The sequence below is a fragment of the Pelobates fuscus genome, chromosome 8, assembly GCF_036172605.1.
Source record: "Pelobates fuscus isolate aPelFus1 chromosome 8, aPelFus1.pri, whole genome shotgun sequence".
Lineage (NCBI taxonomy): Eukaryota > Metazoa > Chordata > Amphibia > Anura > Pelobatidae > Pelobates > Pelobates fuscus.
The window spans coordinates 42,290,495-42,314,290 of NC_086324.1; the positions used below are offsets into that span (position 1 = coordinate 42,290,495).

The 23,796-nt window shown below is 38.0% G+C and overlaps 1 protein-coding gene across 1 annotated transcript in view; it reads right to left on the minus strand.

Annotated features, from left to right (window-relative positions):
- The window catches only part of LOC134571235 (dynein axonemal heavy chain 11-like), a 260,314-nt gene that overhangs the window by 139,750 nt on the left and 96,768 nt on the right, over window positions 1-23,796 (minus strand). Inside the window, exons 31-44 of the mRNA XM_063429407.1 lie at window positions 20,392-20,552; window positions 19,755-19,911; window positions 17,269-17,414; window positions 16,079-16,195; window positions 15,632-15,770; window positions 15,285-15,377; window positions 14,724-14,918; window positions 13,935-14,012; window positions 13,045-13,177; window positions 12,414-12,541; window positions 8,591-8,739; window positions 7,560-7,710; window positions 6,710-6,841; window positions 5,594-5,767 (exon numbers count right to left, since the gene is read on the minus strand). Coding sequence (XP_063285477.1) covers window positions 5,594-5,767; window positions 6,710-6,841; window positions 7,560-7,710; window positions 8,591-8,739; window positions 12,414-12,541; window positions 13,045-13,177; window positions 13,935-14,012; window positions 14,724-14,918; window positions 15,285-15,377; window positions 15,632-15,770; window positions 16,079-16,195; window positions 17,269-17,414; window positions 19,755-19,911; window positions 20,392-20,552 — 1,953 coding nt within the window. The remainder of the gene's footprint in view (window positions 1-5,593; window positions 5,768-6,709; window positions 6,842-7,559; window positions 7,711-8,590; window positions 8,740-12,413; window positions 12,542-13,044; window positions 13,178-13,934; window positions 14,013-14,723; window positions 14,919-15,284; window positions 15,378-15,631; window positions 15,771-16,078; window positions 16,196-17,268; window positions 17,415-19,754; window positions 19,912-20,391; window positions 20,553-23,796) is intronic.

Below are 23,796 nucleotides of genomic sequence, written 5' to 3' on the forward strand. Positions count from 1 at the left end.
TACCTTAAAGGATCACTATAGGGTCAGGAACACAAACATAAATTCATGACCCTATAGTGTCAACACCACCATCTAGCCCCCCTGGGCCCCTCATGCCTCCATAAATATAGCAAAATCTTACTGTATTCAAGCCTGAAGCTGTAACTCTGCATGCTGTTAGACTCAGAAAAACAAGCAGTCTGCTGACATCATTAGAATTGGTGGCCTGATCCAATCACAGTGCTTCCCCATAGGATTGGCTTAGACTGACAAAGAGGCAAGTCAGGGGCAGAGCCAGCATGATTCAAATGCAGCCCTGGCCAATCAGCATCTCCTCATAGAGATTAATTGAATCAATGAATCTCTATGAGGAAAGTTCAGTGTCTGCATGCAGAGGGAGGAGATACTGAATGTTTGGATGCATTTTAGGCAGCTATGACCCAGGAAGGATCTCTAACAGCCATCTGAGGAGTGGGCAGTGAAGGTATCACTGGCCGTAATGTAAACACTGCATTTTCTCTGAAAAGACAGTGTTTACAGCAAAAAGCCTGAAGGTAATGATTCTACTCACCAGAACAAATTCAATAAGCTGCAGTGGTTCTGGTGACTATAGGGTCCCTTTAACCATATTCATTGTCAGCCAGTTCACACAAGTTTTGTTCCCATACATCCCTCTTAAGTTTCCATACTTAAGTAAGAGTATGTGAAAAGTAGTTAGGGTTGCCAACTTTCTTGGAAAAACATACCGGCCTTGCTAATTTGCATAATTAAATATGTATGGGTGACATCACATGATGTAAATCACAAGGAGTGACATAAGAGAAAATGCTGTAAAATCACCAAAAAACTACTTAGTTTGATTCTGCTGTATAGATGGATTCCTGTGTCCCCATGTGTCTGTGTCATAATGTCTCCCAATGTCCCTTAGTGTCTTAGTGTATGTCTCCTTGCAGCGTTTCCCCCCATCCCTTACTTCCCTGAGCTGTAGGCTGTCTCTGCAGGGTGGAAGTTGCTATCTGGACTCTCTGTAGCTGCACCCCTGCAGATCAGTGAGTATAGATAGGCAAGGAGGGATATGCTGGAACTTCCTATCCCTGCCTGTCTCCACACACAGCGACCCCTACTGGCCAGTGCTGGTATTGCATAGCAGTCTCTTGTGTATACTGAGGAAAATACCAGCATTTGTATTGCCAGTATCACTCCACTATTGGCACCAGCCAGGCAGCTTCAAATACTGGCTGTGCCAATAGAATAAAATCCAGGTAGAATCCCTAAGAGTAGTGTGTGGGGAAAAAAAAAAATGTAAAAAAAAAAATTTTCTTTTTTTTTTTAAATCAATGGGCCTATTCCATGGGCCTGGGCCTGGAGCTGCAGCTCCATCAGCCCCTATGTTAATCCGGCCCTGACCAAACCAGAGAGACAGCATCTAATGCTTACATTAAATGTTGTTAAAAAACCTGTGTTAGCTTACAATGAAAAGGATAGATACGTTCTAAGTTTGCGTTTGTCTGCTGGCTGTTCAGGTGGCAGGATTCACCTGTGCCAAGTTGCCAACGGCTGCTAGAAATCCAATTAACTTTGCTGCCATGCTTATGAGACCTGTCTGTCTGTCACAGAGGAGGTAACTTTACAACAGAGATTTTCTAGAAGAATTTTGCAAACATGGAAGCAGAAATGTAAATTACAGATGAGAGAATTCTTGCTGATGCAGGTGCACTGGAGTCCAATGATTAATGAGAACATGAAAACCCCTGTAGGTGTAGGATAGAGTTATTGGGGTACTGCTGTCGTCTGAGCTCACAGACACGTGTTAGAGGTGCCTTTGTTGAGGTTTTCAATTTTGAAATAAAGGTAAAAGATAAAACATGGGCAATGGAAAGCTATATGCTAGAGGAAAGTAAATGAAAAGTAAAGTGAATGGAATTCTTGTAAGGATGGGGCTGATAGTTTTAGAATGTTTGGGAAGATAAAAAAATGGCAATGGTAGAGTAGCAGGTTGAGAGAGCCTGGTAGAAGAAAATTAAGACAAAATAGGTGAAGGTAGATCGAAAGAAATTCTAGCACTGTGGTACCCTATCATCTTGCTCTGCCACGAGTGATAGCAAGTAAGTACCACCAGGGCCGGCGCGTCCATAAGGCGGCACAGGCGGCCGCCTTAGGGCGCACGGGCTCTGGGGGCGCAAAATTTCAGTGACCGGCAGGAGGGAAGCTCTCCCTGCTGCCAGCCACCATCTCGGCCCCCGGTGCGGCTGTGCTGAGATGAGATCAGACACGGCGAGGGAGCTCTAATCTCACCGCTCTGCTCCCTCGCGTGCTGTCTGCTGATACCGCGGGAGCCGGAATATGACGTCATATTCCGGCTCCCGCGGCATCACTAGACAGCACGCCTGGGAGCAGAGCGGTGAGATTAGAGCTCCCTCGCCGCGTCTGATCTCATCTCAGCACAGCACAGCTGCACGCCGCCCAGCAGGACCCCAGGGAAGAATGCATCATCCACACCAGCTCTCCAGGTAGGGAGGCTGGGTGGAAAATGTCTATTTATTAAAATAATTATTGAATGTATGTGATGTGTGTCTGTGAGTGACAGTGTGTGCGTCTGTGAGTGACAGTGTGTGCGTCTGTGAGTGACAGCGTGTGCGTCTGTGAGTGACAGCGTGTGCGTCTGTGAGTGACAGCGTGTGCGTCTGTGAGTGACAGAGTGTGTGCGTCTGTGAGTGACAGAGTGTGTGCGTCTGTGAGTGACAGAGTGTGTGCGTCTGTAAGTGACAGCGTGTGCGTCTGTAAGTGACAGCGTGTGCGTCTGTGACAGTGTGTGCGTCTGTGAGTGACAGCGTGTGTGTCTGTGAGTGACAGCGTGTGTGTCTGTGAGTGACAGAGTGTGTGTCTGTGAGTGACAGCGTGTGTGAGTGAGTGCGTCTGTGTATGAGTGTGTCTGTCAGTGTATGATGAGTGTGTTTGTCAGTGTATGATGAGTGTGTTTGTCAGTGTATGAGTGTGTGTCTGTCAAATCAGTGAGAGTATGTTTGTCATTGAGTATGTGTGTGACTATCCGTGTGTCTGTCAATGAGTGTCAATGAGTCTGTGTCTGTCAGTGACGTCTGTGTGTTTGTCATTGAGTGTGTGACTGTCAGTGTGTACAGAGTGTAGCGGAGCGCGGTACAGGAGCTTCTGTTTCCTGTACCTGGCCAGACTGACAGGAGGTGCTCACAGAGAGAGCACTCCCTGTCAGTTCGGCCGGGTACAGAAAACTGAAGCTCTTTTAGGGGATCTGCTGCGCTAGGCAATGCAACAATAGAGGTAGGAGGCACACCAGGAAGGGGAGTGTAACCACTAAAGGGGTGTGGGGTGCACCAAGGGACAGGGAGGGAATGGGAGAGAAACACAAAGAGACAGGGAAAAGAGGGGGGAGGGGAGAAGAACACTAAGGGACAGGGAAGGGACCACTAATGGTCGGGGAGGGGAGAGGGGCTGGTTAAGAGGCACATAGGTGAAGATGTTTTTTGGGGGGGGGACGGAAAAATGCATCTTCGCCTATGTACCTAAAAATCCAAGCACCGGCCCTGAGTACCACATGGAGCAAGACGTTCAAAATGGAGCAAGACGTTTCCACGTGGCTGGACAGCACAATGGTGTTCTATAAATAGCAATCATAATAATAATGTTATGGTTTTTCAACCCCTTCTACATGACAAGTGGTAGAATGACGATAAGACACTTCTTCATTATTGGTAAAGGGTTAAGGAACCTTAAAAAAAAACAAAACATTATATATATATTAACCCTTTGGGAGCCAGGAGGTGAGCTCGGCACCACTTAGCACTGAGTTACTTGCTCCTCTGGAAATACAACCCCTTGCATGGCATTTTCATTCACGAGCCTTATTAGTCTAATTCTAATCAGCACCCATTTAACTCCCTTTTTTTTTTCCTCTTCAGTAAGCTTTGCATAAAACTAACCCAAACCCACATGGGCTTGTCCAATATCATCACAGAATGACAATGAATGACGAACGTAGGTGGAAACGGCTTGAAGAAAGCTAAATTGTAACAAGAAAAAAAATTGACATTTTAGAGATTTTAAATGTTACACAGTTTTTATAAAGCTTCAGTCAATTTATTTTATTTATTCTAATGAAGAGCATTACAACTGCTTTACTGCGCTGAAGCAAGAATCGATCACCTCATTAATCACACCTCGTGAATAGTCACAAATCAGGATCTAACGGCAAGCACTGAATCAGGGGCAATGAAGCATAAACTCCTTCACAATTTATGATCTCTCCAATTGCATCTTTTCAACCATTAAATTGCAAGATACCATAAATTTTTATCTCCTTCACTTCAGTCACATTATTGATTCTGCCTTGTGAAATATAGAATCGCTGTAAATCTGTGCTATTGAATTAATTTTAAATCCTGACTTCAGAATAGGAACCCAATACACTACTAAGGTTGTTAATCCACACTGAGGAACAAATGATAAAAACATTAAACTCTAAATGGACAACAGGGACTTTAAAGACCTGTATCTCTGTCAACGGCAGTCCTCAGCAACCTTGAAGGTGTTTTTACCCATTTATATATATATATATATATATATATATATATATATATATATATATATATATATATATATATATATATATATATATATATTTAAAAATAACAAAATAATAGTTAATTACAATGAAATGTAAACCAAGCAGATATACAGGTATAAAAGACTCAAGAACAGTAAGTTTTAACTAAATAATGAAAAAAATAAAAATAAAATAATGATAATAATAATAATTGCAAACACTTCCTAAATGGTGTTACACAACTTTATGGCAAAATAATGTGTTCATCGTGCATGGGACATTTGGGTGTTGGCACTTTTCTTGTGTGATGTTTTTTTTTTTTTTTTTCTTAAAGTGACACTTTAGGCACCATATCCACTACAGTACGCTGAAGTAGTTATGGTGTTAAGTGTTGCCAGGTGTCACCCGCCGGTATTTGGTGAAACTATTAACGAATGGTTTGACAATTTCCTTGCTGTGTCCGGTGTCTGTAGTCCTTCCCGTCTGAGTTAGTCTGATAAATCGGACCTTCATAATTCAGAATCATCGTACGAATTCATATAAGGTTTAAACAGTATTCACTGGCTCTGAGTGTTAGCGGACAGTTCTCAGCCAATGAATACGGTCTTAATCTGGTACGAGTTGGCATGATAATGCAGAAGTATGAATGTCCTGTTTATCAAACCAACTCATATGAAAAGCATGTGTTATTTATTGTTTAACCGCTTCTAATATTCTCTAATGGAGATGTTAAAACAGCCTCTGATTTCTAGTCATTAAATGAGCACTATGGTGTTAGGAATACAAACATGCATTCCTAATATGATAGTATTGGACTAGCTATTGGGGTCCCCAGCCCCCTCAGGGTGGAGAAATAAGGTTTTAAACTTACCTTTGCTCCACCACCACTCCGCTCTCGCCTTGGTTTCGCTTTTTTACATAGTTCAGTATATGATGGACTTAGCACTGCACATAGTAGATACACTGTATATCTTTATATATTCTTGTCAGACTGCAAAATGGTAATTTTGTAATTATGAGTAATCTGCAACTTACCTGTAAAGGAATTTCTGGGGCCATATCAAAGTGTGGGATTCTCTCTGTCCAGGGAGTGAATTTCTTTGTGTCAGGATCAATAAAATAATCAAAAACTGTACCATGGGACGGAAATTTTATGGTTCTCATTTCTTTGTTCCACCATCTGCTAAATTCCAAGCGATAGTCAATCAGCTGGAACAAAACATTGAATTGGGGATATAGTTAAGATGCATTCCATGGTAGAAAATGTAACATATATATAAATAGGTGTACTCATATAGACCTGCCTCAAGTCATCAAAAAGCATTCACCAGGCAGAATACCAAAAGACCTCCTACGTTTCCTATGAGTAACGTCTTAAAACTGTAAAAACTGATTCTACACTGCAGTATTCCGACCTTACGATCACATGATGCCAAAAACGCTACACACACGAGCACAGAACAATTCGTGAGAAGAGGTAAGTATTGAAAGAACATGATTTCCCGATCGGTTAATGAAATGTCTGTGGACTCAAACTTACATGTATATTTACAGTTTCATTTCTGATTGTTGATCAACTGTTGGAATAACTTTTTGGTTTAATTCAGGACTAATTTCACTAATGTCATTAGGTTGTCTGCCTCGTCTTGGGGCACTTTAAGGGACATTCGAGACTATTTTAAATTCATTCTCTAGCTCAGAAGTGTTTTTTTCAGAATTTTTAAGAGATATTTTGTTTTCAGACTGCACCAATATTGTTTTCATTATATATAATAACTAAAAAAAAAAAATGCTATAAAATATATAGAGAACAAATATGGACTGGAAGATGGATAATGAGAAAACAAGAAAAAAAAAAAGGTCTTTGGAAGACATTTCTTTTTTTTATAGTCCAACAGTGAATTGAGTGCATTAGGATTATGGCTGCATGATTGCTTGATAGAAACTGGATATGAGCTTATTTATCATAAATATCTACTAAAAACATGATTTACAAAAAAAGACTGACAATAGTACAAAATAAATACATTTTAAAAATCCGGTTCACCAGTCACTTTATTGGCAACCAAATATGGTTAATACATAAAAGTGTGAAACAGAACTAAATATTGTCTTTTATTATTTTATTTATCACTTTAGTTATTTTCTTACCTGATCCTGAAAAAGTGCTCCTCCAAAGGACCAGACACAAGCAAAAACAAAATAAACTTCATATAATTCTCGAGGTGAATCTGGAGGGGTACTGTCAGGAGTCAGGAGACAATCCAATAAGGAACACAAAGTCTACATGGAGGAAAATAAGCCGGTTTTATTGAATAGTCAACAAGCTATATGGGAATAGGCAAAATAGTTATCTAAAATGTCCATATAGTTTGTATTAAATAAGATCACATCTATCTTAATTTATTTGGGCACTTTGGTTTCTATGGCACATGCTGAGCGTACGAGTCCTGGCCTAACCTTTTGTAAAGGGCACCATTCTAACAAATTTGGAAAAATTAAACTAGTTAAACCAATCAGGTTCATAGGTGGCATTCCATTCCATTTATCTCTTTGATTAACTCCTACAGACGTGAAATTCGTGAACTATGCTAATCGGTCAGCCGGTAGCAATAAACAAACCAAAGTAGAATTACTCAACCCAGTGCACCCCAATAACGGTCATAACATTCAGATGGCAAGCGAAAACAAGTTTTAATGTATTCTGATATTTACACTCTGTTATTATTTTTGTAGGGGTTAAGGTACATCTAGAACTTCAACTGTTCTAAACTAGAATTTACGTCAAGGCTAAAGAACACTGTGCACCTCACGTTACTTTCTGAACTCTCTCTGTCTATATATAAGAAGGACATTTTATAAATAGATTATAAGTTTTGTACATAAGGTTTATAAGGATCTCCTGATTCTTATTTGACAAGATTTGTTACACAGAAATTTTTTAGATTGGCAAAGAGTATATGAAAAGCATGAAAATGATATGCCTTTATTTTGTACGTACCTGTACCATGCTGATTTCTGGAATTGGCGTTATAGTTTTTAAATTACATCGTACTTGCTCCAAGCAATAAGGAACATACTTATCAATCAATATGGTCAGATTTGCTCTTTCTGATTGAGCTTTACGCGTTTCAATCCAGCTGGTAACATAACTAATAAAGGAAGAGAGAAATCAGTCTCAAAGCACAGCCAAAAATCATAAATATAAAAAATGTACCAAAATATAAACTTTTCATAATTCGTGTTTGTTTGTTTTTTCAAAAAGAAAACCATATACATTTTAGTTTTTAGTGTCTTGTGGTTTGTGAGATACATAATACAGGGTCATCCTCAAACAGTAAAAAAAATAATATTTTTTTTCACATGGAGGGGTAGTGGTTGAAATAGTGGGTGAAATTAAAATAGATCTGTCGAGGTCATTTTATTTTAGCATATATGAGCTAATTAAAAACTTGGTGGGGTGCTGTGAGGGGCTTATGTCAATATACTGTATGTAGGAGGGGCAATAAAGTGTACCAATGGGCTGAAACCACTGGCCATACGTATTTGTATAAAAAGTATATCTAAAAGAAAGTATCACTATACATCTAAGATTGTAGTTTATGCAACATAAGGGATTTTTGAGTAAATTAACTCATTAATTGAGTCAAGACCACTGTGAGTCAGAAGCTAAACTACCTCAACAAACTTTAAAATGCATAAAGAAACAAAAATTCAAGATGTTAACATTCAGATATATGTTATATCTTACATAGAGCTAGAAAAAGGGAGGACCCCAAGAGGCCACTTCCAAGAATATATATAATTGTCATGCTCTCGACAGTAGAAAGTGTTATAGGTAGTTGCAGGTGAAGGTATCAAAACAAGTATAAAGCTCTCTGTACATTCAAGGAGGAGGAAATCCGCATATAATTTGACAAAAAAGAAAAATATGAAGAAAAGATAGTTAGTGCACGTCTTGACAAGATGTGAGTATTAGTAATGCACCAAAATAATGTAATCTGGAAAACAAACTATAGGTACTTTACTCACGGGCTCCATCCGAGGTCTTGCGTGTTGACATAGAGGATGCCAGCTCTGGACACAGTTGCTGGAGTGGCTGCACGAAGATGGCTGATTTCAAAAAGTAACCTCATGGAAGGCGTCAAAGATATACGTTCGTTACTTGCTAAGGTCAGAACCTGGGCAACATTAGAAGCAAAAACATTTCTTTGTTCATTTCAATTTGAAATTTTAAGATAACGTTTTGTTTGATTAACCCCCTACTCCACTACACAAAGGGTAAGGAAATAGGAAGACCACATACTAGACCCTGTCTGGATAGATTGTGGTCTTGCATCTCCTGCTTGATTTTGTCAGCACCATTGTGTCCAGCTCAGATTATGGAGAGACAGCCACGTCTACCTCCGAGTTTAACAGGGATTTTGAGGTTCTCCACACCATTTTCTTCATTTTCTTTTAACAGTTTTGATTTAACAGACTTTTTTTCCAATGCTTTTGGAGCAGATTGCTTATCATTGTTGATAGTTACATTTTCAAGATGGCAATTGATGGCTATTCCAGCTTTGGGGAAATCAAAAACGTGGAAATTTGCCATTTTTCATTTGAAAATTGAGACTTTTTGAATACACTACAAATGTTTTTATCTTTAGCAAGCACAATAAAAATTAAAACTATTATAGCTATGTGTCTATATACGTACACTGAATTATAAACGCAACACTTTTGTTTTTGCCCCTATTTTTTATGAGTTGAACTCAAAGTTCTAAGACTTTTTCTATGTACACAAAAGGCCTATTTCTCTCAATATTGTTCACAAATCTGTCTAAATCTGTGTTAATGAGCACTTCTCCTTTGCTGAGATAATCCATCCACCTCACAGGTGTGGCATATCAAGATGCTGATTAGATAGAACGATTATTGCACAGGTGTGCCTTAGGCTGGCCACAGTAAAAGGCCACTCTAAAATGTGCCGTTTTACTGTATTGGGAGGAGTCCGGGGGGTCCTAAAACCAGTCAGTATCTGGTGTGACGACCATTTGCCTCACGCAGTGCAACACATCTCCTTCGCATAGAGTTGATCAGGTTGCTAATTATGGCCTGTGGAATGTTGGTCCACTCCTCTTCAATGGCTGTGCAAAGTTGCTGGATATTGGCAGAACCTGGAACACGCTGTCGTATATGCCGATCCAGAGCATTCCAAACATGCTCAGTGCGTGACATATCCGGTGAGTATGCTGGCCATGCAAGAACTGGGATGTTTTCAGCTTCCAGGAATTGTGTACAGATCCTTGCAACATGGGGCCATGCATTATCATGCTGCAACATGAGGTGATGGTCGTGGATGAATGGCACAACAATGGGCCTCAGGATCTCGTCACGGTATCTCTGTGCATTCAAAATGCCATCAATAAAATGCACCTGTGTTCATTCTCCTTAACATATGCTTGCCAATACCATAACCTCACCGCCACCTTGGGCCACTCGATCCACAACATTGACATCAGCAAACCACTAACCCACACAACACCATACACGCTGTCTGCCATCTACCCTGTACAGTCAAAAAAAACGGGATTCATCCGTGAAGAAAACACCTCTCCAAAGTGCCAGACGCCATCGAATGTGAGCATCTGCACACTCAAATCGGTTACGACGACGAACTGCTGTCAGGTCAAGACCCCCGATAAGAACGAGCATGCAGATGAGCTTCCCTGAGACGGATTGTTGCAGCAGCTGTCTGGGTGGCTGGTCTCAGACGATCTTGGAGGTGAAGATGCTGCATGTGGAGATCTTGGGCTGATGTGGTTACACGGGGTCTGCGGTTGTGAGGCTGGTTGGATGTACTGCCAAATTCTCTGAAATGCCTTTGGAGATGGCTTATGGTAGAGAAATGAACAATCAATTCACAAGAAAAAGCTCTGGTGGACATTCCTGCAGTCAGCATGCAAATTTCACGCTCCCTCAAAATTCTTGACATCTGTGTCATTGTGCTGTGTGATAAAACTGCACATTTTGGAGTGGCCTTTTATTGTGGCCACCTTTGGAATGATCATGCTGTCTAATCAGCATCTTGATTTGCCAAACCTGTAAGGTGGATGGATTATCTCGGTAAAGGAGAAGTGCTCACTGACACAGATTTAGACAGATTTGAGAACAATATTTGAGAGAAATAGGCCTTTTGTGTACATAGAAAAAAATCTTAGATATTTGAGTTCAGCTCATGAAAAATGGGGGCAAAAACAAAAGTGTTGCGTTTAGAATTTTGTTCAGTGTATATATGCAACTTTCAAATGTGTGCCTATTATTTATCAATCAAGAAAGTAAATGCGCTCACTGCAATAATATTTTGAAACAATAAAGGAGCCATGAATCACTTTGTTAACATGGCGAAGTGCAAATCATTTTTAGCTGATGTAGCTTAACCATGTAAATGTCAAGGTCAGCATTAATGTAAAATATAATGCGAGAAAGCTAAGTAAAAGTGACTAGAATTAATTTTACAAGAATACTTTATAATATTAACCCATTTAATATATTGATGAATGGCTTCAGATAATTCAGGAACGAAAAAAAAAAAGATGAAATTTAATCTTTAGGGGCATTAATATGTTTGCCAAACCTCTACAGACACTTTTGGGTAATGAAGGCATATTAAAATCTTTCATATCAATGACATTTCTAATGCCTGTTACAGTCTTACCGATATCCCATAAGGGACTACAAAGTTAAATAAATAATTATTGTCTATAGTGCCTTGTATAAGTCATCATTCCACTAGGACATTTACACGTGAGGTTGCATTACAACTTGGAATTAAAATGGATTTTTGTGGGTGAGTGTCATATGCCCACCTTTGAATGTGACCAACATATTTATTAGAATAAAAAGTTAATTTAAAAAAGCAAACAGAAAAGCAGACAAAGTGTTGCATTGGAAGAAACGCTGGGAGAACTGTGTGAGTTTCCAAGGTGCCTACTGTAAAGAGGACCGAGGTGTCATGTTTCTTGCATCTTGTATCTTCTTCAATAAATGTTTCTATTTTTCATTTTACATATATGATGAGACTGTTGAATGGTATGTACATTCTGGAGGAAAATTCACATCTTAGAAATTTTCAGATAACCACCCCTCTTTTCTCTCAGTGCCCATATTACTATACCACACAACTACACATACATTGGTGTATCAGAAGTCCATGACTATTCGTATATTGAACATTGCCAAAGACCCACTGTACTTGAGGAAACCAATGGTTCCACCCCTTAGTCTATGGGTCCAACACATGGAGGAACTACATTAAATAGAGGAGATGGTCTTTGGAGTGGATGGACGCATGTCCACCTACCTGACAATCTGATATGCACGATGCATTATGTTCCCAGATACAGCAGCGTTACAGGTGATACTGAAGTGAGAGCCTAGTGGATAGCCAAATATTTCTTAATGTGCAAGGGGGGAGGGAGACAGAGAACAAGGAGATGTCTCGGGGAGAGTGACAGGTTGCAGTGAACTGTCTGGCATATTAAGTTATGTTACGTTATATTATTGCGAAGTCTCACAATGGAGACCTCTCTGTTGGTGTAACTTCAAACATGTGGAAACTGTAAAATGTTGTGGTATGTTCCATAAGAATTCAAGATAGAGACATTTTTGCATGGTCCAGAATATTTGATGATTTTATAAAGTATACTTATACAATCACCTGTCTCTTTTATCCACACAATGTATGCAAAATGTTTTGCTGCGTCCCTTATCTTTTATAATAATTAGCAGAGTAGAATTTGTAGAAATTATTACTTTATTAATAAACTAAGAATAAGGAAAATAAATATACTGTAAAAAATACACAAACCTTGTTATCATCCATGACTGTATTCAGCGACTCAATCCACATTGGATCAATGTCTCCATCGAGTACAATCCACTTCGGACCCTCATGTGGGACAACAAAGAGTTCTCGCATTGTGAAAGAAAACAGTCCTTTAAAAAAAATAAAAAATCACAATAATGTTTGCATTATTTTTGTTATTATGATTTATGATTTTTTTCAGGTTTACATAAATTTTAAAATTTCATTCAAAATAATATACACAAAATGTACAGGGCTATAAAGATATCAGAATGACATGCTCAAAAGGTAGTACACCCGGTCAGAAAGGAAACAAACTAACAAGGAAAAGTTGGACTACAACTGTTATCCCAGTAGATTAGAGGATGATTTTACTAATTTAGCATATTATCCGGGTCTCTGAATAATCTGGACACAAAATCATTTTAAATAAACAATAGTCAGATAAAAAAATATTTACAATATCAATATGTAGACATTGACAACCATGGTATAATTCACAGTACAAATGTACCTAATAAATCGAGTTGTAAAGATTTTTAATATGCTATTTAATATATATTTGTAAGTTTGCAGACATATTTAAACATGGTTTTATTACATGTAACAAAACTGCGTGTACATAAACACATACCATCCTTCCATTCTCTTGTTGAGGGGTGAAGAAACCCAAATAGCTCATCGGTTGTTACAGCTTTAGGATTGATGTCATTCCACATGGGCTTTAATCGCATATTGAAATATGTTTTATGTAAAGTCTTCAGAATCTGCAAAAAATATTAAACCCTTTAAGCTGTAGTAGCAGTTCACTCATTCCACATTCCAGGAAGTAATATGGAACTGACAACTTAAACCATCATATTTCAAGTGTCTTGATTTCGCCCTAAACGCTTAGATGAGTGAAATGCTGTAAGCCCTAAAAACCTAGATCACAGTTTTAAGTTGTTTATAACAAATGTGTGCATGCGTATGAGCCCTATTTAGATGCTACAAATCCCAATTTAGTTCGCTCACATCAACTCAGAATTTCAGTGTTTATGATTAAGTCCCATGAGGACAAAATATGTGAGAGTTAGCTTTATATACTTTATTTGCTCATTATGATTTGTATTTTTACAAAATAATGCTGCTAAAAAAAATTGTTTAAATTGTTACTGTGTTGCTAGGTTGGCAATTTCTAAGATGTTTATTTTGCATCATAGTTTAGCAACCGACATTAATTGCACACAGTGGACCAATGCTCTCTGGGTGGACTATTAGATAGGTGTACGGAGCTCTGCCTGCAATTTTTTTTCCCAGAACATTTCATAACACAAGAGGAGAAAAGTGAAATTTCATGTGTCTTTCGTGAGAAGCAAAAACGTCCAAATTTGCCTCGGTCGTCCTTTTGGATGGGATATGAAAAAACCTAAACCTATTAACCATTTACAGGAAATGTGTGACAATGAAAATGTTATACAACAATACAATTACAGTCTGTATCAGCTAATATTAATAGAAACATACAATATATTACATATTTACCGTGCTTTTGCCTGTTCCTGCATTTCCCACCACAAAGACAGAATGTCGAACTGCTAGTAGCTCCTCTAATTGTGTAATCTACAAGAAGAAATCGTAACAGATAAACACATACATAAATGTAACAATTCTGCAAAATTGCATTAATTAGACCCATATTTATTTTTAAAGGCGTCTGCCTCATTCCGCAGTCTATTACTGTGATGGGAATTAATTACATTGAGAATAATACAACGTCCAGTACACTGGTATTGTAAGAATTATTTCATAATGATTAAGACAGTGGTGGCACTCGATCTGTCTTGTTGGGACTCATGGAATGGATAGCCGAAAAAATGAAGAGCTGTGTTACCGATCAGTAGATTAGGTGATTAAGCAGAAAACAAAATGGCAACAACTAAATCCTTTTTTTTTTTTTTTATTAATAATCCGTTAGAGACTATACAATTAAATTAATTAATAACTCCAGGCACAAACCTGATATAAAAACACTTACAAATCTAGTAGTAAGGCACAGTATATCATCATCCTAATTAGGTGACGGATTTAAATCCTATCGCAAATTAAATCCTGGTAACAAAGCTCATTTCCTAGCGTAAAGGATTATATTAACATTTACATCTACTGGAAATAACGAAGGAAGAGGTGTAAAGATGCTGTTTATTGCTACGGCTATTAAAAGCATTAGCCAGATGCTCAATACCACAGGCATCAAACAACAGCGATGAGCATCAGCTTCAATCACCCCATTTAAAATTTACAATAAGCTAAGCAGAAAGCCATTATTTCCACCTTCAGAATAAAGTTCTCCTCCGGCTGCAGGTGAAGTTCTCCAATGGACTGGCGCACCATCTGTTCCAACGTCACATCTCTATTCCTCGGGACTTCCAGCAAAGGAAACAAGTCGTTGATGAGACCCAGAAAAATAGTAACATCATTGGTTACAATTTTAGGAAGATTAAAGTCCCTCAGGGCTCTCATCAAAACCTAGGAAGAAGGAACAACTCTACAATTAATATGTAATAATAATAAGCCATAACACAAAGCATAACATGAACAAACATTATGAGAAATTCACACTTAGACAATTAAAACCCATATGGCTAGTTAAAGTCAATCTGTTTTCTGTACACATTGGATAGCTTCACAATTACTTTATTTTGTGTAATGGAAACATTATTACGTTTTTATTACGAAAATCTATAACATGTCGGTGGCCTTGAGGGATAAAGGCGAAATTATATTTTGTATGACATCAAACTATGTAAGGTTCCATGTGGTTTTGTTGTTTGTAGAAATATATTTCTGAGGCCACCACCCATTAACACAGATTAACAAGGACAGAACACACACCTGGTCCTCGGGCCTGCTTCGATCTTCACGCTTCAAAGATCCCGCCACGACTAAGACAGACTTTATAGCTCTCAGTCCCCAGTCATAGTGATCCTACCAAGAATTTTCAGGAAGGCAATACGTGCAAAAAAATAAACCATCAATTTGTTAATGATGTGTCATTAAACCGAGAAGTAAAAAAATATATAAAAAGAGAGGTGGGCTTAAAAACAACGTATTGCATCAAGATGCACATACTGACCTGGAAATTGTTCTATTTACAATATGCAAATCAACACTGTCTCATAGCTATGGATAATTTATGGTTAAAATTCATGCTAGACCCTTTCCCAGTACATTGCAAATACCTGTTTTGAAAGTAGCTGTCGACACAATGTATACAGGCTGATGAACTTTCTGGCAAGCATTCTTGCATCAACAAATCCTTCGGCTACCAGCATTATTTCACAGATAAGTTCAAAATCAGGAATCACCATCGCACATGGACTGTAAGAAATGGATTGATATTACAATAAAATAATACCATACAATTCAACCAAAACAAGAAGTAGTCAATACCCCAAAGTAATCATGAAGTGCTATGTAAGCCCTGGTGCCATCCCATGATGACATGCACAAAGTAAGTTGGTTTAACAGATTTGATGTCTGCCCTACTGTTACAGTTTCAATCATCATCGTAGAGCATCACAAAAAAAAAAAAAACAACAAAAAAAACCTTGAAATATATTATTGGATTTTTGGAAATCTGCTTAGTCTGTAATGTAATTGTTATTGAAGCGTAATTTGATATTTACCGAAATAGAGCCTTCACATTTTCTGGAAGTTCAGCTCTCCCCGCATATCCCGGATTAAGAGTGATAAATATTCCAACTGTAGTTTTCAATTCAATTGTTTCCCCCAGAAAAAAAAATCTGTAAAAGTTAAAACAGCTTGCTAGAAAACAGATGTGTATCGATCAGGCAATGAAAAATATATGAGATACCTATAATGTTTTAAAAGACTTTATATGTAATTAAAAATGTTTAATAGCATGATTCTTATTTTCTATGTGTAAATTATTTTTTTAATGAAAGAAAATTTGATGGAATTGTCACATATATTTACACTATTTACTAATTTTAGATGGAAATGAACATATTTGAGTTTTTTTAAAAATATTTTATTTTAAAATGGGAAGGTAACCAATATTTTTTTTAATTATTTTTTTTAAGGGCAGTAAGGGTGCACTCTAAGCACAACAATGATTAGTTTATTGTAGTAGTTATGGAGATATGGGTTTATGGTCACCAACCCGTAGGATTTGTGGCTCTCTCTGCCATAATTACCCCCAACACCTCAGCGCCTGCATTTATAAGAAATTATGGCAGAGAGCACTGTGGGCATGTTAGCAAATATGGTTTTATAAATATAAAATCCTGTCTATTGACCTTAGCTTTTATTTAAATGAAAATTAGAATGTTAGAAATACAAGCATGTTTTCCTAATACTCTAGTCCTGGAGCAGATGCTTAGGTTCTGGGCCCACCTCAAATTGCAGTGAAACAATTACTTAACTTAAATTTTCTCCCTCACCATACTGGTCATGCCATGGCTGGCCCCACAATCATTCTTGATGATCTCAGCCAAACCAATTCTTTCCTATAGGAAAGCATTAGGAGGCTATTGTGCATGCATGGCGAAATCGTTGAATCATCGAATGCATTGGATAAATGTATCTCTATAGGGAAAGTTCAACGCCTCCATGCAGAACATCCCTGATAAGACTAAGAATCTCCTCTAGTGGCCTTCCGAGTGACTGTCACTAGAGGTGTTACTAGGCAGCAATGTAAAGGTAGCATTTACATTGCAAAGCTCGTAGGGACATGCTACAGACGCAAGGACCACTACTATAGTGTCCGTTTAAAGAGTAATTAAAGGAAAGTCAAGAATTGTGCTAGCAAAAATCACCATTTAAAAATCTTAAAACTTTAATATGTTTTCTTTACCTTTTCTTTTTGTGACGTATAGCATCTTGTATGGTCTTCACTTGCACTGCTATCACCGAGAGCACCTCCACTGATATGCGATTAAATTCATCGAAGCACCCCCAAACTCCTGTCTGACATAAACCTTTATAGATATTTCCAATGGACTATGAAACAAAAAAAAATGCAACAACTATACTGAAACTGAAAGATTTCAGTAGAAAATAGAGGTGGCCAAACTGGTCACGGAGGACAGAGCAGGGGGTAACCCTAGTGGTAAATAAGAGACTACGAAGAGAACAATCTGTCCTGTAAAGTATGTCTAGTGGTGTACAGCAAGTGGTGGGAAAAACAGTTAAAAATAACCTTTATTAGAATGGGTTGAAGATAAACAAAAAACTTAACGAAAAAAGGGGGGGGGTTATAATATTGGTAAGACACACTGGACTAACAGACAGGTGTGTCAAGCCAACGTGCGGGTACTAATGCCCTACTTACGACACTTGATAATGCAGTACTCTTACACTATGTTGTCTGGGTCGTGATGGCAATAATAAATATATATATATAAACCCGAAATATCAATATGATTCCAGCAACTGAGTATGTCTGTGAATAGGGCTCTTATAGAGAGTCGTGGCGAGCTCCGGAGTCTGGACCGTGTGGTCCGTCCGTCTTTAGCCGTGAGCGATGCTCGGCTATAAAGGTAGCTTTCCGGGAGGACGAAACTACTGAGTGCAATACTGTTGTCCTAGTCTCAGACAGTATTAAAGAATGGGTCCCCAACCAGAGATAATGGTCGGTAGCTTAACCTGATGAGCCTCGTAACAAAGGCGAAACGCGCGTCGGACGGACATTATATTTCTACCTCCCGGTTTACTAGCACCGACTATCCCGGCTGCATTATCAAATAGCAACCTGGGCACTCTGCTAAACTACACGGGATGGTTACCAGCCACCCGAGTGCACAAGTACCGTGTGTATTTATCCCAGCACACTAGTACTCGGTGCACATATCGGACGGACATTATATTCCTACCTCCCGGTTGACTAGCACCGATTATCCCGGCTGCATTATCAAATAGCAACCCGGTGCACTCTGCAAAACTACACGGGACGGTTACCAGCCACCCGAGTGCACAAGTACCGTGTGTATTTATCCTAGCACACTAGCACTCGGTGCACATATCAGGGTACTATTTACTTTTTAGTTTCCGAAAGGGACATTCAGTGCTCACACGTATCATACATCCTCCACTCTTGTTTCCCTCTTACCTCTTTACTGTACCTGGTACCCACGAAGGCACCATTCTACTCCTTTTTTTGCCTCATCCTTCACTGCCCAGGACATCCACACTAACAAGGTGGATCACTAGCATCTGATGGTTAGAACGAGAGTCACATACAGATATACCAAGGAATCACTACTTATCGCTCGACGGTGGCGATTATCTCTATAATAGAGATTACATTCCATACGTGTTGCACCCTGAAGGAGCTGCATCCAGATCTGACGTTATTTTCAGCTGGATCACGGCCCCCTCTGTGTCCCTCTCACATTATCAATATCCAGCCACGTCTGTCTCCCCCCCCCCCCCCCCCCAGGTTAAGCTACCGACCATTATCTCTGGTTGGGGACCCATTCTTTAATACTGTCTGAGACTAGGACAACAGTATTGCACTCAGTAGTTTCGTCCTCCCGGAAAGCTACCTTTATAGCCGAGCATCGCTCACGGCTAAAGACGGACGGACCACACGGTCCAGACACCGGAGCTCGCCACGACTCTCTATAAGAGCCCTATTCACAGACATACTCAGTTGCTGGAATCATATTGATATTTCGGGTTTATATATATATATTTATTATTGCCATCACGACCCAGACAACATAGTGTAAGAGTACTGCATTATCAAGTGTCGTAAGTAGGGCATTAGTACCCGCACGTTGGCTTGACACACCTGTCTCTTAGTCCAGTGTGTCTTACCAATATTATAACCCCCCCCCTTTTTTCGTTAAGTTTTTTGTTTATCTTCAACCCATTCTAATAAAGGTTATTTTTAACTGTTTTTCCCACCACTTGCTGTACACCACTAGACATACTTTACAGGACAGATTGTTCTCTTCGTAGTCTCTGAAAGATTTCAGTGTTTGATTTTAGTAAGTGACTTTGAAAGAAAGTGTGTTATGTTATTGTCTGTACATCAGCGGTACATAATGTTTATCACTGTAGTTGCTGTAAATTGCTTCTTACAAGATGCGTTGCCAGTTGAACCTAGCACCTTTGCTATTAAGACCTTAAATGAGAAATTCATTTAGAATTCATCTTAAATTCTCACTTTACAAATTTCGCCTGGTGGTCTAAATTAGCATTGTAGCTACAATTAATTGTTTTTTTACTATCTTTAGTAATCACCAGAATTTCCCAGCAAGGAACAGTCGATAGTAATAAATACAATCTACTAAAGCATTTCATAGTGTCAAACGTAACATTTGTGGCTGTTTATACCTTATAGTCCATTTGCTCAGAGCAATTAAACACATAAACCATGATTCCCAAGGAACGGCCAAGATCCTTAGTGGTTTCTGTCTTTCCTGTTCCAGCAGGACCTGAGAGAGAGCCACTCATGGACAAGTGGAGAGCCTGAGTCAACGTGATATAGCATCTGTGAATGCATAAAAAGAAAGTAACAATGTATATATATATACACACACACAGATACACTGGTTAAACCACAGAAATACAGAAAGGTACAAATACAAACTGGTTGCACTGGGTTGGAATAACGGTTTATTTGTTAAATGTAATTCAAGAGTTGTTAAATGGGACAAATTTAAGTGAAAAGTATCTGAAATCAAAAAGGCGGTGCGTTCTGCTCATTATTACTTTATTAATAATTTTAAAGCAAATGTTCCACCTTAGAAGTGAAGCAATTCCAATCAATGGGCACTTTCTTTTAGTGCATAATCACATATGAATTGATGGTGTTAGCAAATATTTGACCTTGATTGACAGTGCTATTGATTTTCACTAAATGGGTGAAAGGGGAAATAATCCCAATCAACAATCAATAATTAGTTACATTTAATGAGGTTTAGGTCCGAAAAGGCACCGCACAAGAATCTGTGGGCGGCTTAACACTCACCTGTCAGTGAGAGGTGTGATCACAAGGCGAGGGGTATTACCCAGATACTCATAGGAATACTTGAACTGAGCATCACAGATATTAACAAAACATTCCTTTAGACTTTCATCCCATTTGTGACGTAACTGTGACAGCCACGCAAATGCCTGACCATTAGATACCTGCATGTAGGAAAGAAAAATACCTTAATGCCTTAGAACCTTAGAAGTCTGAATTATCTTTTTTTTTTTTTTTTTTTGTATAAATTATTTTATTCAGTTTCTTACAGAAATACAAATAGCGATAGAACCGTACAAATCTGGTTCCATCCTTACATAGTACAAACATTTATTACATTAGACAAACACATTACACCATTATCTGCGGGGTCGGGCTAGGGAGAGGAATCTGGCTTAACTCAGGGCTCTAACTCTGCAAGCGGTAACAAATTTAGTATACAGCAGTATGATTTATAACCTGGCTTCTATTTTATCGACCCAGCTTTGCCAAAGGTCCCTTCTTTTTGGGGCATTTAAATATGGTATACTCAGGTCTCTTTCCATCCTCGTCTGAAGGAGGATTTGATCTTTAATAACTTCCCAGTGAACTACTTGATTGGATTTCCAATTCCGTGCAAGCACAATTTTAAATGCGATAAAACATTGGATAATAAAGCATCTATTTCTGTATAACATATTTGGCCATTGCATATGTAGCAAAACTACCTCTGGTTTCATTTCTAACTCTTTTCCAGTTATATCCTTTATAAATCTTAGCATTCTCCTGATAGAGGTCTGAATGTTTGAACAACTCCACCAAATATGGATAAATGATCCCACCTCTTTATCACACCTCCAGCACCTAGAGGAAACTCCAGGGTACATCTGCGATAACTTACTAGGGACTAAATGCCATCTATATATGACCTTATAATAGGTTTCTAATAAATTTAAACATTGAACCTGACGGTGAGTATTATTTATAACTTTACACCACTCTTCCTGATCCAAAGAGCACGTCAGATCTTTTTCCCATTTGATCTTCTGGGGAAAACTAGCTACATCATTAATGTTTCTAATTACCTCTATTGCTTTAGCTAGAACTTTCGGTACAGTCTGATTTGAAAATATGTATTTTATCATTATAAGCGATTTTCCAGACTCTTTAGTAAGGTGTTTCTGCAGAAAATGTCTCAGCCTCAAATAGGTAAATATCTCTCGTTGAGGGAGATGATATTTTTGTAAAATAATATCGAAAGGCAATATTTTATCTGAACCTAGTATCTGCGAAACTTTATTTATTCCATGGGTTCTCCAGCTATCAAAGGAGAGATCTATCACATTAGCTTCTATTGTTCTCAAGTTAGCCGTATCCATAATTGCATTCTTAAGGCCTATTTTCTTTTTAATTTCCTCCCAAACCGGCAACAATTGAGCCCAAATAATATTGTTTTTAATATCAATCTCCATCTTGTCCAAAGATTTCGTATTCCATAGTAAGCCCTCTGGATTTCTTAATCTCAGATCCTCCATTTCGATACTAAACCAACTTTCTTCACTAGCTGTCACCGTCTGGGACCTATACATATGCGTGATCACATTAGCCCAGTATATAACTCTTATGTTAGGGAAATTTAGTCCTCCATCCTTAGTTTTTAATGATAGAATTCTCCTATTGATTCTATTTCTCTTACCCCTGTTGATAAAATTCTCTAAATTGTTTTGTAGTAACGTCAACCAAATATCCGGAATCCCGAGTGGAATCATTTGGAATAAATAATTCCATTTAGGAATGACATAGGAATTGATGAAGTTAATACGGCCCCACTAGGTAATCTGCAAATTTCTCCAGTCTCTAAGTAATAAGTTTGTACTTTTTAACAGGCTTAAAAAATTTTCTTCCATCATTTTCTCTATATTCTTAGTAATAGATATTCCTAGACAGTCAAATTTCTGAACTGCCCATATAAATGCATATTGATTACTTATTTCCTCTCTTGACTTTTTATCTAGTTCAATACTCATCACAACAAGAAGTCTGAATTATCATACAACACATTGTCATATTCAGCACGCCACACGTTAACTGTACAATGATCAACAATGATGAGTGCTTCCCTTAATGTAGTATTACATGGTTAACTCAGCTGTGATATGAGCACTTTATCTTTTTTTTCTTTTTCTTTTTTTTTTGCATCAGCAATAAATACATTGGCACAAAATGCTGATTTTCTACAGTTCATTGAAATTTTTTTCTGGCAAGTCAGATTCGCCTGAAAATATGCCGACATTTGGAATTTGCCAAGAACGTTCCCATGTATTTGCAGACTGCCAGTTCAAACCCATTGCGATGTGCTGCGGAGAATGTTGATAATTCTTGATATTTGAATGCAAAAGGGCAAATCTTATCTCTGACTTCCATGTGACATCGGAGTTTCCATACTAGTGCGGCATCGAGTGCTTTTTGAGATTGTTTTGGGGTTGCCAACAATAGTACAATTTGGTTGTTTACAGAAATTGTCAAAGTTGTGTCTAAAACATTGATAGCAATTGATTTTAACAAAAGACTCAAATGTCAAACAACGTCAGATGACATCACATTCTATAATTTTCTAGAAAGCTAGTGTGAAAGTTTTATAGTTTAATGTTTGGTGTTTGACATAGGTGGACATTATATGAATTTTGGTATTTACTTCAAATGGATTATTTCATTTGAGAAGTATGTTGTTCTTGAATTGTTGAAGTTTAGTGAATATGTCCATGCAAGTTCTTTGTGGTTTGTTTTTTTTTGTGTTTTTTTTTTAATTATATTTATTAACTTACATGCTTAACATAACAGATCAATGACAGAAAAAGAAAAAAAAATCACAAAACTGTGCCTGCATACAAAGCAACAATACATATAATTTATGTATCAATCTTTTTCGTAACAGAAATATAATGATAGTGTTTTATATTTTAAAACACAACTCTACATTTCCATACCTGGCAGAGGCACTAAAAAGAAGAAACAGATTTCTTAGTTATTCTTGATTTTACTCTAAATTCAGCTGTTTCAACTGAAAGTTTTAAAACGCCAATGGTCTATTTACAAAAGAGTAAATAGTCGCTTTCGGAAATTCGGTTAATAATTTTCAAACTGATCCCAACATTCTTTTTCATGCCCAGGACATGTGTGTGATGGTACATTAATGTGTACCATGTCTTTGTTGACTTGTTAATAATGGTGTAAAATAAAATATATATGTCAAAACAATTTCCGTTTACATGCGAACAGTGTCTTGCTGTGTGCAAGTCTATAAATTACAAAACTTTACAAAACCATTTATCTTTTAGAATCTATTGGCAATCTTTAGGTTTAAACTTTATATGTAGTTTCAAAAGCAATTGTATTAGAACAGTTGGCTTTTATATAAAAGATGGCGGC